Genomic DNA, 13,754 nt, shown 5'->3' with positions numbered 1-13,754 from the left:
GTAGATGGACAATTAAATGGAGACTTAAGACTTTTTCTTTTGTTGGTACTTTAAATTTGTGATGATATGTTGTCAGTGTACCATTTCGTATTGGTCTTGGGTTTTTTGAAATGTCAGTAGTAGCGTTATGAATGTGCTTAAAATGGACTGGTATTCTGCATGTAATATCTTTTTGATATTTGCATAGGCTTCCAGCAGCTTCACTGGGCAAACTGCTTCATCCTCTTCATCTATGGAGTTTTGTAATCTACCTCCTCATGACTCAGCTAAGTTTGAGATCCCAGTATCATCTGGTATGGAAATGCTAGTGTTTTATTTTATTGTTCACTCCATAAACTTTAAGTTAAGTGTTAGATGCTACTAGCTATTTATTTCTTGTTTTAGACACCGATGGATTGATAAGTCAGGCTCTGTTGATGGGAAACTTTGAGGCAGCTGTGGACCTGTGCCTAAAGGATGGTCGTTATGCTGATGCCATCATATTGGCCAATGCCGGAGGGGAGGACCTTCTAAGAGAGACACAGCAATGGTATTTCACCCGCCAAAAAAATAAGATCACTTCAGTAAGTAACTCAGAATTTATGATCATTGTTTTCTAATGGCATTAAGGATCTATTTATCAATGTTTTTACTAAATATTCACACACCTTGTACACAAGATTCAATTAGAAAAATGTGTGAACCATAGTTTTTAACCTAATATTTAGGTAGCTTGTCTAAAACTGGAAAACCGGACCTTGACGTCTTAGGACATTACCAACTGTACTGTTGAACACCACATCAATAAGTACAGCTGGGAAATTGCACTTTGTTGTTGTTTTTTTTTTTTTTTTATGTGGTTGTGCAAAGCAGCTGCCGTACTTGGTTATAAAAAAAAAAAAAAAAAAAAAAACTTCCCTCATATTGTACAGCACTATTGTCATTCAAAACCAAATCAAAGAATCTAACAAAATAAACTTATGTGCAAAAAAACATGCATAATACACACACAAATAGTAAAAAATCCACATACATAGAGCAAAGTGATAATTAATGTCTATGTAACCCTATAAAAAAAGAAACACCAGGGGGTGCAGACATAAGTGTATCTTTAAATTACATTTATTAAAAAGGAAAAAAGACAACTCACAAACTGAATAGTGAAAAGCACATGTCATCAAACACCAAGACTAGTACTGCCATCTCCACAAAATCATTTTTGGTAATCAAGGACGGATCTGTGTGATAACCAGGAAGTGAGCGGAACACTATGGAGCGAAGAAGACAGCCGGGACCGACATCACGCTTTACTATTACTTTGTGTCCAGGTAACACACCTAGGAATAATAATAATTAAAAAAAGTCCAAGTGAAAAATCAAGATAATAAGTGACCAACATACTATAAAAAACTGTTCATTCTTTGAATCTTCATATTGACAAGGTTAGTGATCCCTCCACCTTATAAGGGGTTGTAGTGCGCTCCAGGGGTTGCTAACCGGAACCTCAAACCTTAGCGATGTTGTGTTCACTTCCCTCTAGTCACAAATATTAATCTTGTATATAAAAAATTCTTCCTGCATCAATATTTCATGCACAGTGAACAGTAGAATAAATAAAAAAAAACTTTGTATATTTAAAGTGCTGTTGTGACCATTTACACACCAACGGTGAAGAAGGTTAATAATGTGCTTAAAATATTTTTTACTTCCAAGGTGCTGCTGTGCTTCAAATTATATCCGTGTCTTTATACCATTAAAATTTTATATAGTGCTTGTGTTCCAATTAAAATTAAATAGAAAGTGCTTATCTCATTTAAAGTGAACTCGTGCAAACGTAAATAAATATAACCAGTGTATTCCGTAGTGCTGATGTGACAATGCAAAATTAAATAATTTTCTTCTCAATAATAATTATAATAATTTCAACATATTCTCTTCAAAAATTATAATAAGTGTCCAATCCAAATTAGTACAAAATCAAATGTAGTCTAAGTGATCCGTGCTGTTTATTTTCTTCACCTTTTTTCTCTGTGTCCCGGATGTTTTCAGTGCTCTTACTTCTATGTGCTCTAAATGCTCACCTCAGTGAGCGGGACAGAGTTCCCCGAACACTACACAGGACACAGAAATTTTAGATTTTAAATGTGAGTTTGCTATTTTTTTATTTAATAAAAGTCTCGATATACTGCACCATGATGGCCCCATTGTTTGTGTGAGCTTAAAGGAAAAGTGAGAGTAAATAAAGATACGAATACGGAAGGACCCTAGGAAAGCCCCCCATAGAAAATCGGTGCACACCACCCAGGAAAAAGGACCGAACAATATCAGGAGATACAGGGATCACCCCAGAAGGAAGTGAATGGCGCTGGTACAAAGGAACCATATCTAAAGAGGGTCAAGTGATACAGGCGCATTACTGGCCTCACTGAGGTGAGCATTTAGAGCACATAGAAGTGAGAGCACTGAAAACATCCGGGACACAGAGACAAATGGTGGAGGAAGAAAATAAACACCACGGATCACTTAGACTACATTTGATTTTGCACTAATTTGGATTGGACACTTATTATAATTTTTGAACAGAATATGTTGAAATTATTATAATCATTACTGAGAAGAAAATTATTTAATTTTGTATTGTCACATCAGCACTATGGAATACACTGGTTATATTTATTTACGTTTGCACGAGTTCACTTTAAATGAGATAAGCACTTTCTATTTAATTTTAATTGGAACACAAGCACTATATAAAATGTTAATGGTATAAAGACACGGCTATAATTTGAAGCACAGCAGCACCTTGGAAGTAAAAAATATTTTAAGCACATTATTAACCCTCTTCACCGTTAAAGTGTGTATATGGTCACAACAGCACTTTAAATATACAAAGTTTTTTTTAATTTATTCTACTGTTCACTGTGCATGAAATATTGATGCAGGAAGAATTTTTTATATACAAGATTAATATTTGTGACTAGAGGGAAGTGAACACAACATCGCTAAGGTTTGAGGTTCCGGTTAGCAACCCCTGGAGCGCAGTACAACCCCCCTTCTAGTGTATATTGAAACTGTTTTATTTGGTATCAGTTAACGTATATGCAGCATTAGGGTGATTAGCTTGACCGTTCCAAGATAGCGCAGGAACCACATTCTATAAAGATCCCTCCACCTTACAATCAGGATTGCACTTACCAAAAGAACATGTCTGTTTTTACTCAATATAGGCAAGCTCTGCTGGTATTATTAAGCTGATAGGATCACTAAGGAAGGAAGGTAGTGTTAATTTTATGATGATGATTCACTGGGTGAACAGTTTTTGAATGATTTGATATGAGGAAGCATTTCATTATACTTTGTATTATGTTGGGCACTTTTCTTTTTTTTTTTTTACTGACTGATAGTTTGAGGTTTTTAAATCTTTAGCTGGTTTGCAAAATGTTAACTGGCTGCCAAAAGTAACTATGTAAATGTTTTTTCAAGAAAAATCTTTATATTTTGCCAATGTTGCACAATGCTCAGATGCTCATGTTTTCTTCATCTAGCTTCTGTCTTCTGTAGTCCAGCAGAAGTGGAAAGATGTGGTCCTGGGCTGTAACCTGCAGAATTGGAAAGAAGCGCTAGCTCTGCTGTTGACTTATTCCAAACCTGAGGAATATGCAGAGCTATGTGGTAAGCATTTTTTGGGGATCTAAAACTGGATTGGGAGCGTTTAAGAGGACAGAAAGATATTTCAGTTTCTTTGTCTGTTGAGGGACACATAAATTTAGTTACAGAGGGGTTAAACTGCTGCCTACAGGATTGGACAATGGCAAACAGAAAAATAGTAGGTCAGCCCTATAAACCTCTTCTTCTTAGGACATTTAGGACATTTTTTCTTCAGTATGGCTGAGAAAGATGTAACCCAATTTTTGTCTTTCTTCCCTTGATTTTTTCTTTGATTCATCTTCCATTCACCTCAATCAAGATTCCTCATTACACTGCTGTTTGACCTGGTCCCTGTATATAGCAGCTTTTAAGATTGGCCTTTTCAAAATCTGACTTTGGAGTGCTGCACCCATACCCTACTGGACTAGACATGCAGAGCTAGTCTGGAATGGAACCTTCAGGAACTGGGATGTACATTGCACTTTTCAGACCTATATGCACTGGTAAAGGTTAGCAACCAGGGGCTTTCCATATTCAAATTTGTGGCAAAACGCGCTTTGTATGCGCTTGTTTTGTGTGCCATGCCCCCTGTATACGGTTTAGCTCAAGTTGTACCCGGAATTAAGCATCTCTGCATAAAAAGCAAGCACCGCTTTCACAATAAATACTGTAGCTACGTTTTAATATTGCAATTAAAAAAAAAATGTGTTGCGCTGTGAATATACTCAAACAAACATGTATTCAAATAATCAAAAACATGTAGTGCTCATACACTGATGAGACTAAAGTGCAAAAAAGAAAATTCATTCATATATACATGTAAAGCTCTAAACAGGTGCATTCATAAATTATATTATTCAATAACCCAGATCGCAAGGATAACTTGGCACAAATTTGTGGCAGTGTTGAATTGTAAGTCTTGTTAACTTGCTTCTCATTTTCACTGGCAAGTTGTACACTTGCAGAGCACTTGAAGCAAAAGTTGTAGTTGACGCTTTTCCAATTTGTAGCAAATTTGCGTGGCAAGTCCCTAGCAAGAGCAAAGTTCCAGTAGTAAGTATACAGCATGGAAATTCAGCCATAGTGACCCCTGTGGTGGGATAACTATTGCACAACATAACTGAACCAGAACTTGCAGCAGACTTGCAGAATGTTTGTGTAGCAGGTTTTCCAGGCATTGGGCCTAATGTGGGTCTGCCATTGTTACCGGTAATACTCCCAGCACTTTTGAGCTGTAACCCCAGGTGTGAGAACTGAGACAATGACAATTCTGGCATCTTGGTTTGTTTTCTTTTATTGAGTTTAGGGGATGGGAGAAGGGAATGAGTGGGATACTCCTCTGGCTCAACTAGGTACAATTTTGGGACTTTGTTTTTGTAGAAAAATGCCTGTTAGCGCTGTCTTGGCACCAGCTGAATGCCAGCCAAAGCTTCCTGATGCTTGAAGATACTGTAACACTGAAAACTGTGCTGGAACCTCGACTTTGATTCAGAAGATCCAGGACTGTAGCATACTTGACTTCTGACACTGCGTTGCTCAAAAGTCACTGAACAGCTCCCTTCAGCCTTGTGCCAGCTTGAGGTAGCTCTGTGTAAAATCCTGTGCTGCTTAAACTCTCAACCTGTACACTCCACACTGTACACTAACTTTTCAGGGCCCAAACTTCAGGCGCCCCCTTTACACTTCAGGGTCCTCAACCTAGGTACCCCCTCTGATACTTCAGGGTCCTCTGTGCCAATTATTCTGTGAAAAGCATAACAAACCTCAAATAATGTTCATTCAAAATGACAAATCTTCAAATATGCCATAAAGTTGGTAAATTATTTAGCTAGAGGAATCCCAATTCCAAATACTGGTGGTGACACAGGTGCTCCACATGTTTTTTTAATTACAGTCCAAAAGTTCTCCAAGTTATCTCTTGTCCATGTTCCACCATATATAATAATGAATGGATGCTTATCTGGTGAGAAGACCCCAATCGAGGTCTAGCCACTGTGGTAACACTCCCTTCACAGAACCTGTATGTTAGATGTGTCATCAAAAAGATTACCCGATAGTGCCGGTTAGTTGTCGTTAGAAAAGGCACAAGTTGGGACTTTAAATGGAGCACCGAATATAGTGCCCCCATCCCTGGTTACATGAATAAAGGAAAGGTTTGGGACTTTGAATGAGGTGGAGACCAGAAGGCTGGGAGACATGGGTAATAAAAACATTTTATTACTGTACAACATCAATAGACAAAGTACAACATGTAAAATAGCAATTCATGTATAAACAGCATATTACAAACATATAGGTCAGTCTGATGCATTTGCAGGTACACAAAATATGCTTAAAGAGTATAAGGACTATGGCACTTCGTATTGGCCACACAGTCCAAAGTTGCTACATTATAGCCATACTGTATGCGGTCTGCAGGGTGCACCATGGTAATGAATGTTGAATCAAAAACTTACTGCAGCAGTCATGGACCTAAAATATATCATGTGTTGAATCACACAGAATTGCAATAAACGTTCAATAGGTAAGTAACTGTTTAAAATTGATTGAGTAGTGATTAATTTCTGTATAGTAGAAAAATTGATGACATCCTTGTAGCTCTACGCGTTTCATGGCTAAATTAAATACCACTCTTCAGGAGCGGATGCCAAAAACTCTGTAAAAAAGTATAAATGTAAAAAAGTATAAATGTAACTGTTGATCGACTAAAATCGCATATATGAAAATGAGGAGGGAGGAAAGGGTTATCCAATCTTATGGTTACTTACAAGATGGCTGTCATTAACAAAGTGCGGCTCTGTGGGCTCAGGGCATCGCATGCGCCTCCCACGGGAGCTGTGGTGGTCATCCCCGCAGTCCCGCACAACGCACCACACATATCACCATAAAAACGAAGTGCAGAGTAATGAAAAAATGTGGGTTGCGGCTGTGTTGCTGTGAAAAAGCAAAAAAACTACTAAGAGTCTTAAATAACAAAAGTGTGGGATAAATGGCATGTGTAGAAGCGATGGACCAAAAAAGAACTTTCCACAGCCCAAAAGAAATAAAAAATTATAAAATAAATAAAATATAGGTAGCGATAGGAAATACTCCAAGAGAATCAGTCAGAATAACCAAGTAGTAAGTAGGTGCAGTATATCCAAGAATAAAAAGTATACAGCAAAATATTAAAAATGTGGTTACCTTAAATTACATCAAGTGTTATAGTAGTATACATGTGTTGTCTCTCAAATCCTGGGTCTGAATGACCTGTAGCAAACTAGGGGATATATATGTGCATCAGTTCAACCACGGGTGCCTCCCAGCGTCACGTTGATTGCTAATTGTCTAAAGTCTCCCAATTAAGGCAAACCTATTGCCAGAAGAGGGAGTGATACACCTCAGACACAAAGCAATTATAGATGTGAACTAATGGTATCTGATGCTAAAACGCCAAGTCGTTATTCATTACTCACTACTCATTACTCACTTGGTGCTGCGCTCCTATACACATGCAGCTTCACACAGTATGCTTGCTAATGTAGATATGCTCACTTCTTCCTGTCTATTATATTTCTAAACCTCTGACTTTTTTTTACACCTTGTCAAAACCTTTTATTCAAGGTGTGGTTTGCATCATGCCTCCCTTGCAGCACCGTGTGCTTTCTGGAGACCTTAACTTGGGTTCACAAGGTGGTTTCTGCAGGGCATGGAGAACCATTAGGGATGTCCCCTTAGATGATCTCTCCACAAAATACCTTTTTTGGTTTCTGTCATTTCTGTCAGACGTGTCGGTGGGTTGGCAGCTGTCTTCAAGAGAGCCATTCCTTATATGACAAGATAGTCCTTCGCCTACGACCATCCTTTATTTCTTAGGTAGTCTCATTCTTTCACCTCAGTGAAGACCTAATCCAGCCAACGTAATTTTCTGCTTCAAAGCACCCATAGAAAATTGTTCTTCATTACCTGTACATAGTGAGAGCCCAAAGTCTACCTCAAAGAAAAAGCTTCAATAGGGAAGACAGATTCCCTACTCATGCTATCCTCAGGACCTCGCAAAGGACATCCTGCTTCTAAGTCCACCAGCGCCTGATGGATAAGAACGGATTGCTAGAACTTACACTCTCAAGGACAAATCTCTTCCAGTGCTTTTACACACCCACTTAACTAGGTCTGTAGGCATTTCCTGGGCATAACAGCACTGGGCTTCTGTAGCTTAGCTTTGTAAGGTTGCCACCTGGTACTCAGTTCCTACCATTTCAAAGTTTTACCAGGTGGACATCCATGCTTCTGCTGATGCAGAATTTCAGCTGCCAGGGTCTTGCAACGGCACACTCAAGTTGAGTCTGTTGACCCTTGTTGCTGGGCCTGTTGGCACAGTTCTGTTTGTTTAGTTGTTACCTAGCTTTCTCATTTAGTTATTGAAGACATCCCAGGGTCTATGAATACTCACCATGTGTCCTGTACGTATGTTTATGATTAACATTCATGTGTGCCTGTTTTTTTTCTCAATTTGAGTGTTCGTGCAGTGTACATTTTTCTTTCTTGCTCTGTAAAGGACATGGGATTAGAAGTAATTTGGAGACAATTGCGTTATACCGCTGCCTTTAGGGAGGAATCTAAGAGGCACATGGAAATGTTAAAATAACAATAAAGAAATAAAAATTAAAATTTCATAGTTCCCTTTATTAACTGCAGCTCCCCAATGCTGGCATCACTCATACAGTCCCAGACCATGACACTCCCACCACTATGCTTGACTGTAGGCAAGACACACTCGTCCTACACTTGTACTCCTCACCTGGTTGCCGCCACACACGCTTGACACTATCTAAACCAAATAAGTTTATCTTGGTTTTATTAGACCACAGTACATGGTTCTAGTAATCCATGTCCTTAGTCTGCTTATCTTCAGCAAACTGTTTGCGGGTTTTCTTGTGCATCATCTTTAGAAGAGGATTCCTTCTTAAAAGACAGCCATGGAGACCAATTTGAGGCAGTGTGCGGCGTATGGTCTGACAGCACTGACAGGCTGACCCAACACCCCTTCAACCTCTGCAGCAATGCTGGCAGCACTCATATGTCTATTTCCCGAAGAAAACCTCTGGATATGATGCTGAGCATGTGCACTCAACTTCTTTGGTCGACTATGGCGAGGCCTGTTCTGAGTGGAACCTGTCTTGTTAAACCGCTGTATAATCTTGGCCACCATGCTGCAGCTCAGTTTCAGGATCTTGGCAATCTTCTTAAAGCCTAGGCCAACTTTATGTAGAGCAACACCTCTTTTTTTCACATTCTCAGAGAGTTCTTTGCCATGAGGTGCCATGTTGAACTTCCAGTGACTAGTACGAGAGAATGAGAGCGATAACACCAAATTTAACACACCTGCTCCCCTTTCACACCTGAGACCTTGTAACGCTAACGAGTTACATGACACCGGGGAGGGAAAATTGCTAATTGGACTAAATTTTGACATTTTCACTTTAGGGGTGTACTCACTTTTGTTGCCAGCAGTTTAGACATTAATGTCTGTGTTGTTATTTTGAGCGTACATCAAATATTCACTGTTATACAAGCTGTACACTCACTACTTTACATTGTAGCAAAGTGTCATTTCTTCAGTGTTGTCACATGAAAAGATATAACTAAATATTTACAAAGATGTAAGGGGTGTCCTCATTTTTGTGAGATACTGTATGTGGGTTGCTTTTCTTTTTTTTTTTTTTTTTTTGTATTTTTTTCTGTGCTGCCCACCCCTCAGCTGGACTGCTTTTTGTCATCCCAGTTGTTTCTGATTTATGTCTAACCCTGCTTCCCTTAACCACTTCTGGACCGGAAGGATTTGCCCTCTTAATGACCAGGCCATTTTTTGCGATTCGACACTGCGTTACTTTAATGGACAATTGCACGGTCGTGCGACGCTGTACCTAAATAAAATCAATGTCTTTTTTTTCCCACAAGTTGAGCTTTCTTTTGGTGGTATTTGATCACCTGTGCGATTTTTATTTTTTGGCGCTATAAACAAAAAAAGAGCGACATTTCTGAAAAAAAAAAACAATATTTCTCACATTCTGCTATATAACATTCCCCCCCGCCAAAAAAAATTAACAAACCAAATTCTTTCATCCTTTTAGACCAATTTGTATTTTGCTACATATTTTTGGTAAAAAAAAAAAATCAAAATAAGCGCATTTCGATTGGTTTGCGCAAAAGTTATCGCATCTACAAACTAGGGGAAAGAATGTCTTTTTTTTTTTTTTTATCTTATGTTTTTTTTTATACTAGTAACGGCAGCAATTTTTAGCGGGATTGCGGCTGACAGATCGGACCCCTAAGTGACATTTTTGACACTTTTGGGGGGACTAGTGACATTAGTACAGTGATCAGTGCTAAAAATATGCAGTTACTGTAATAATGACACTGGCAGGGAAGCGGTTAACCCAGTGGTGATCAAAGGGTTAAGTATGAGCCTAGGGGAGCGTTTTCTAACTGTATGGGGGAGGGACTTGTGAAATGAACATGGAGACCTGTGATCATTTCAGAGAAAACGGTCTACTGTGTTTACAACAGCTGACCGTTCTCTCTCAGCAGGGAGCGATCGGGGGTGGCCGGCGGCAACCCATACGTCGATTCGTGCAGCCTAGCCAGCCTGCAGCAGTATATCTGCGGCGGGCCGTCGGCAAGCAATAAATGAACGATAGTGACAACAGGATTTTTTGTATTTACCATAAAAAAAATTTATTGGAGTTCATTAAGGGACACAGGTCGCACCCCTCTGTGTCTACTGCTCATACTACAAAACTGAAATATTATTGGAGTGGAAGGGGTTATATCTGGCTAGCCAATGGCTTTTTTGTTTGCCAGTGTCCAATTTGGCCTGAAGACAGCAGACCCTGTTACCAGATTTTACAGTACAAAATAATTGAGGCTTTTTCTTATATTTGTGAGCATTGTAAATTGTAGTCATATTAAAGTTGAAATCTTTGAGCTCTGTGAGCTGTGCTTGGCACACAATGTGCTGAATCATAAAAATCAAAGTGTTTTTCCTCTAGATGCCCTTGGAAATCGTTTAGAGTCAGAAGGAGAGGGAAATCTATCTGCCCAAGCCTGCTTGTGTTACATATCTTCGGGGAATGTGGACAGGTTGGCAGAGTGCTGGGTCAGAACTTATGAAACCTCAACACCACTTGCCCTGCAGGTAACACAGAAATCTCCCGAGAAATTGTATGTTTTTAAATAGATATCTAGAAAAGAGATGTAGGTGCTGAAGGCTTAGCTACCAGCTGATGCTTTCATATCACAAACCAGGGATTTTCTGCTTTTATTTTATTTAATACCTAGTGTGTTCTGATGACCATATTCTTTTATAGGAGCTGGTGGAGAAAACAATGGTATTGCGAAAGTCGATTGAATTACTTCGAGGGGCAAGACAGTCTCCACAATGCCCTGTGCTTGCAGAGAAGGTAGCACAATATGCCAGTTTGCTGGCATCTCAGGGGAACCCAACTGCTGCCATGAGCTACTTACCTGAAGACTCTGAGGAGGTAATATAATAATAAGATTTGGAGAGCAAAACTAAAATAATATTTATTTCACCTGGTTAAACTGTTCAATATTTTATCTTCTTAATAAGCAGTTTGTTTTAATAGATCAGAAATGATTGGATAATTAACATGTTGAATATATTTTTAGACTATTAAATATGGTAGCGTTGGTGTGAATATGGTGGGATTGATGTGAATCTGGCAAATAGATGGCAATTTATCCTTGAAAGTATATTCTCATCTAATGTTATATAATAGCAAGTTACCTTCCTATAATTGTAACATTTCCCATTCTGTATTGAAGAGATCCATACATGAGCTGCGGAATCGTCTGCTGAATGCTCAGGGACAGGCTGTGAATGGTCAGCCCTATGCCTCTAAGGCATCCAGTAACTATCCTTCACCTGTAGCCAAACCAAGCAAAGTATCAGAAATCCCTGCATACAAAGAGGGAAGTATACAGGTGAGTGACTATTTCTGTCCATTTTATGCCACAAATGAAGATCGCTGTACATCAGTGCTTTCTTGCACTAGTATGCTTCCAACTCTGGGTGGCAGTACTGTTCCAGATCCGTTTTTATACTGTCTGCTTTCCTTCATCTCTAGTGTTCTGTGTTTTTTTCCCCAATGCGGTTTATTTTTGACATAAGTAGTTATACTGCATTGCTTTATTTATGTAATTCATCTAGGTGCAATTAGGTGCAGTAGCTGTTTAAGAGTCATTTTGTAAAATGGGTACAGATGATGTTTACAATAAAATGTCATAAAAAAGCAAATCTTTTCTATACGTTTATTTTTTTAACTATTCACAATTCCAAAATACCATGGTGCTGCAATAGTTTTTATCCTAGGGCTACGTGTATAGTTGGGGAACAGGAGCAGGATTGTTAAATTAAGCTGTTGTCTTAGTGTTCATAAAGCCTAAATATGTTTTACCTTTATGCGTTCCTTTCCTTGCATTAAGGTAAAGAATGTTTAGGCATCAGTATTGTCCCCTCCCTTTTTACTTACCTGAGCCCTCATTCTATCCTGCGCGGTGCTCATCTGCAGCTCTTCTCTCCCCTCATTTCATGGTCTCACAGCCTTTGTTGAGGCATCGAGAACCATTGGCAGGTCTCATTGGCAGGTCTTGGTACCAAGCCCACAGGAGTGCCTCCTTAGAAGTGCTTTCTATGTGGGCTCTCACCAGAGAGGAAGGGCCAGGAGCGCCGACAGGGTACCTGAAAAGAGGAGATCCGGGCCATTCTGTGCAATTCCATTGCACAGAGCAGATATGTATAATAATCTGGTTACAAAAATATTAATTGAAAAAAAAAAAAAACTAGAAATGTTTTTCTTTATCATTTGATGGGCACAAGAATTCATAGACTGTTGGGTTATAATGCCGCCTACAAATAAGATTTGGACACTGGCAAACAAAAAAAAACATGCCAGCCCGGTATACCCTATTCTACTCCCACTAAGCCTACACTTTTTTTTTTGCTAGTTTAACGAGGATGGACGTGGAAAATCTAACCTTTTTGCTAGCTATATTTTTGCTTCAGTCAAGTTGCCTTTTTTTTCCCAAAAACTGTGGCCCATGGAGCCCTCTGATGTGGCCTGTGACCTCAAACCAGGGAAGCATATGCCCAGGGTCAACAACCTGTTGATTACAATCTAGGCTTGTCGACAGGCCATCCTAGAACTGTGAGCCGGCGCTGGCCACTAAGAAAGCAGGAGCCGCATAACCCGAAGCTTCCTCTGTAGCGCCGCGTCATGTCACAGTATGAGCGATACCAAGTGCACTCCACCTCTAATCCTTACTAGCACCCTTGAGAGCAATGCCAGCAGCAGCTGCAAGAGGAAAAGTTCAGTGTATTAAACAACACAAACACTTGACATAATGGCTTTTGTAATGTGAAATTAGCTCCTATAAAAGGGTTAACAACTGTTAGGTTTCTTTCACACTGATCCGTGGGTGCAGAGCACCCAAACCAAAAGGGGCAGATCTCAAGGCCCTAAATGTTTTCATTTGGGCCCATATATTCAGCAAAGAATACACAAGGTCTGTCACAGACTCTCTCCATCTGGCCTCTGTGGACATCAAGGATGCATTCTTGCGTATCCCTATTTTTCCAGCACATCAGCTATTCATTCCTTTTGATGTGGGTCCATCAGCACTTCAGTCTGTGGTCTACCATTTGGCCTGGCTTCTGCACCATGAATATTCCCCAAGGTGCTAGCCTTACTGTTCTCCCAGGGCAACTGGATTGTGGTATATCTGGACAACCTCCCTTTAAGGCAGAAGTCTGCACAGGTAGGTTATGGCTGACAGCATAGACTGAACCACCCAGACCTAGCAAAAGTTTGGTTCTTGAACCTTTAGAAGTCAGCATTAAAACAAACCCATTGCTTGCAGTATCTGGGTCTTATTCTAGACACTGCTCAGGAGTTTTTCTTACCCAGGAGAAGCTTTAAACTTCCAGCTCACAGAATTTGACTTTTCAGTTCAGGAGCCGTCCAGCTTTGACCGATTTGGTTTCCCCTGCAACACTGGACACCTCAACAGTAGGGTCATCCTATTTGAACTTAGCTGGACAATGCCACAGCAGTGGGTTGCATCAA

General features: G+C 39.6%; 1 protein-coding gene across 1 annotated transcript in view; it reads left to right on the top strand.

Moving 5' to 3' along the window:
• SEC31B (SEC31 homolog B, COPII coat complex component) overlaps positions 1-13,754 on the top strand; it is a gene marked incomplete at its 5' end in the record, with an annotated part of 331,579 nt that overhangs the window by 221,833 nt on the left and 95,992 nt on the right. Inside the window, 6 exon segments of the mRNA XM_082267974.1 lie at positions 188-293; positions 385-563; positions 3,525-3,651; positions 10,659-10,804; positions 10,977-11,150; positions 11,455-11,613. Of these exon segments, the coding sequence (XP_082124100.1) occupies positions 188-293; positions 385-563; positions 3,525-3,651; positions 10,659-10,804; positions 10,977-11,150; positions 11,455-11,613 (891 nt within the window).

This window comes from Pelophylax lessonae, assembly GCF_965119305.1.
Source record: "Pelophylax lessonae genome assembly, chromosome: 9".
NCBI lineage: Eukaryota > Metazoa > Chordata > Amphibia > Anura > Ranidae > Pelophylax > Pelophylax lessonae.
The sequence above is the reverse complement of the archived record's forward strand: the minus strand, read 5'-3'. Positions and strand labels throughout refer to the sequence as shown.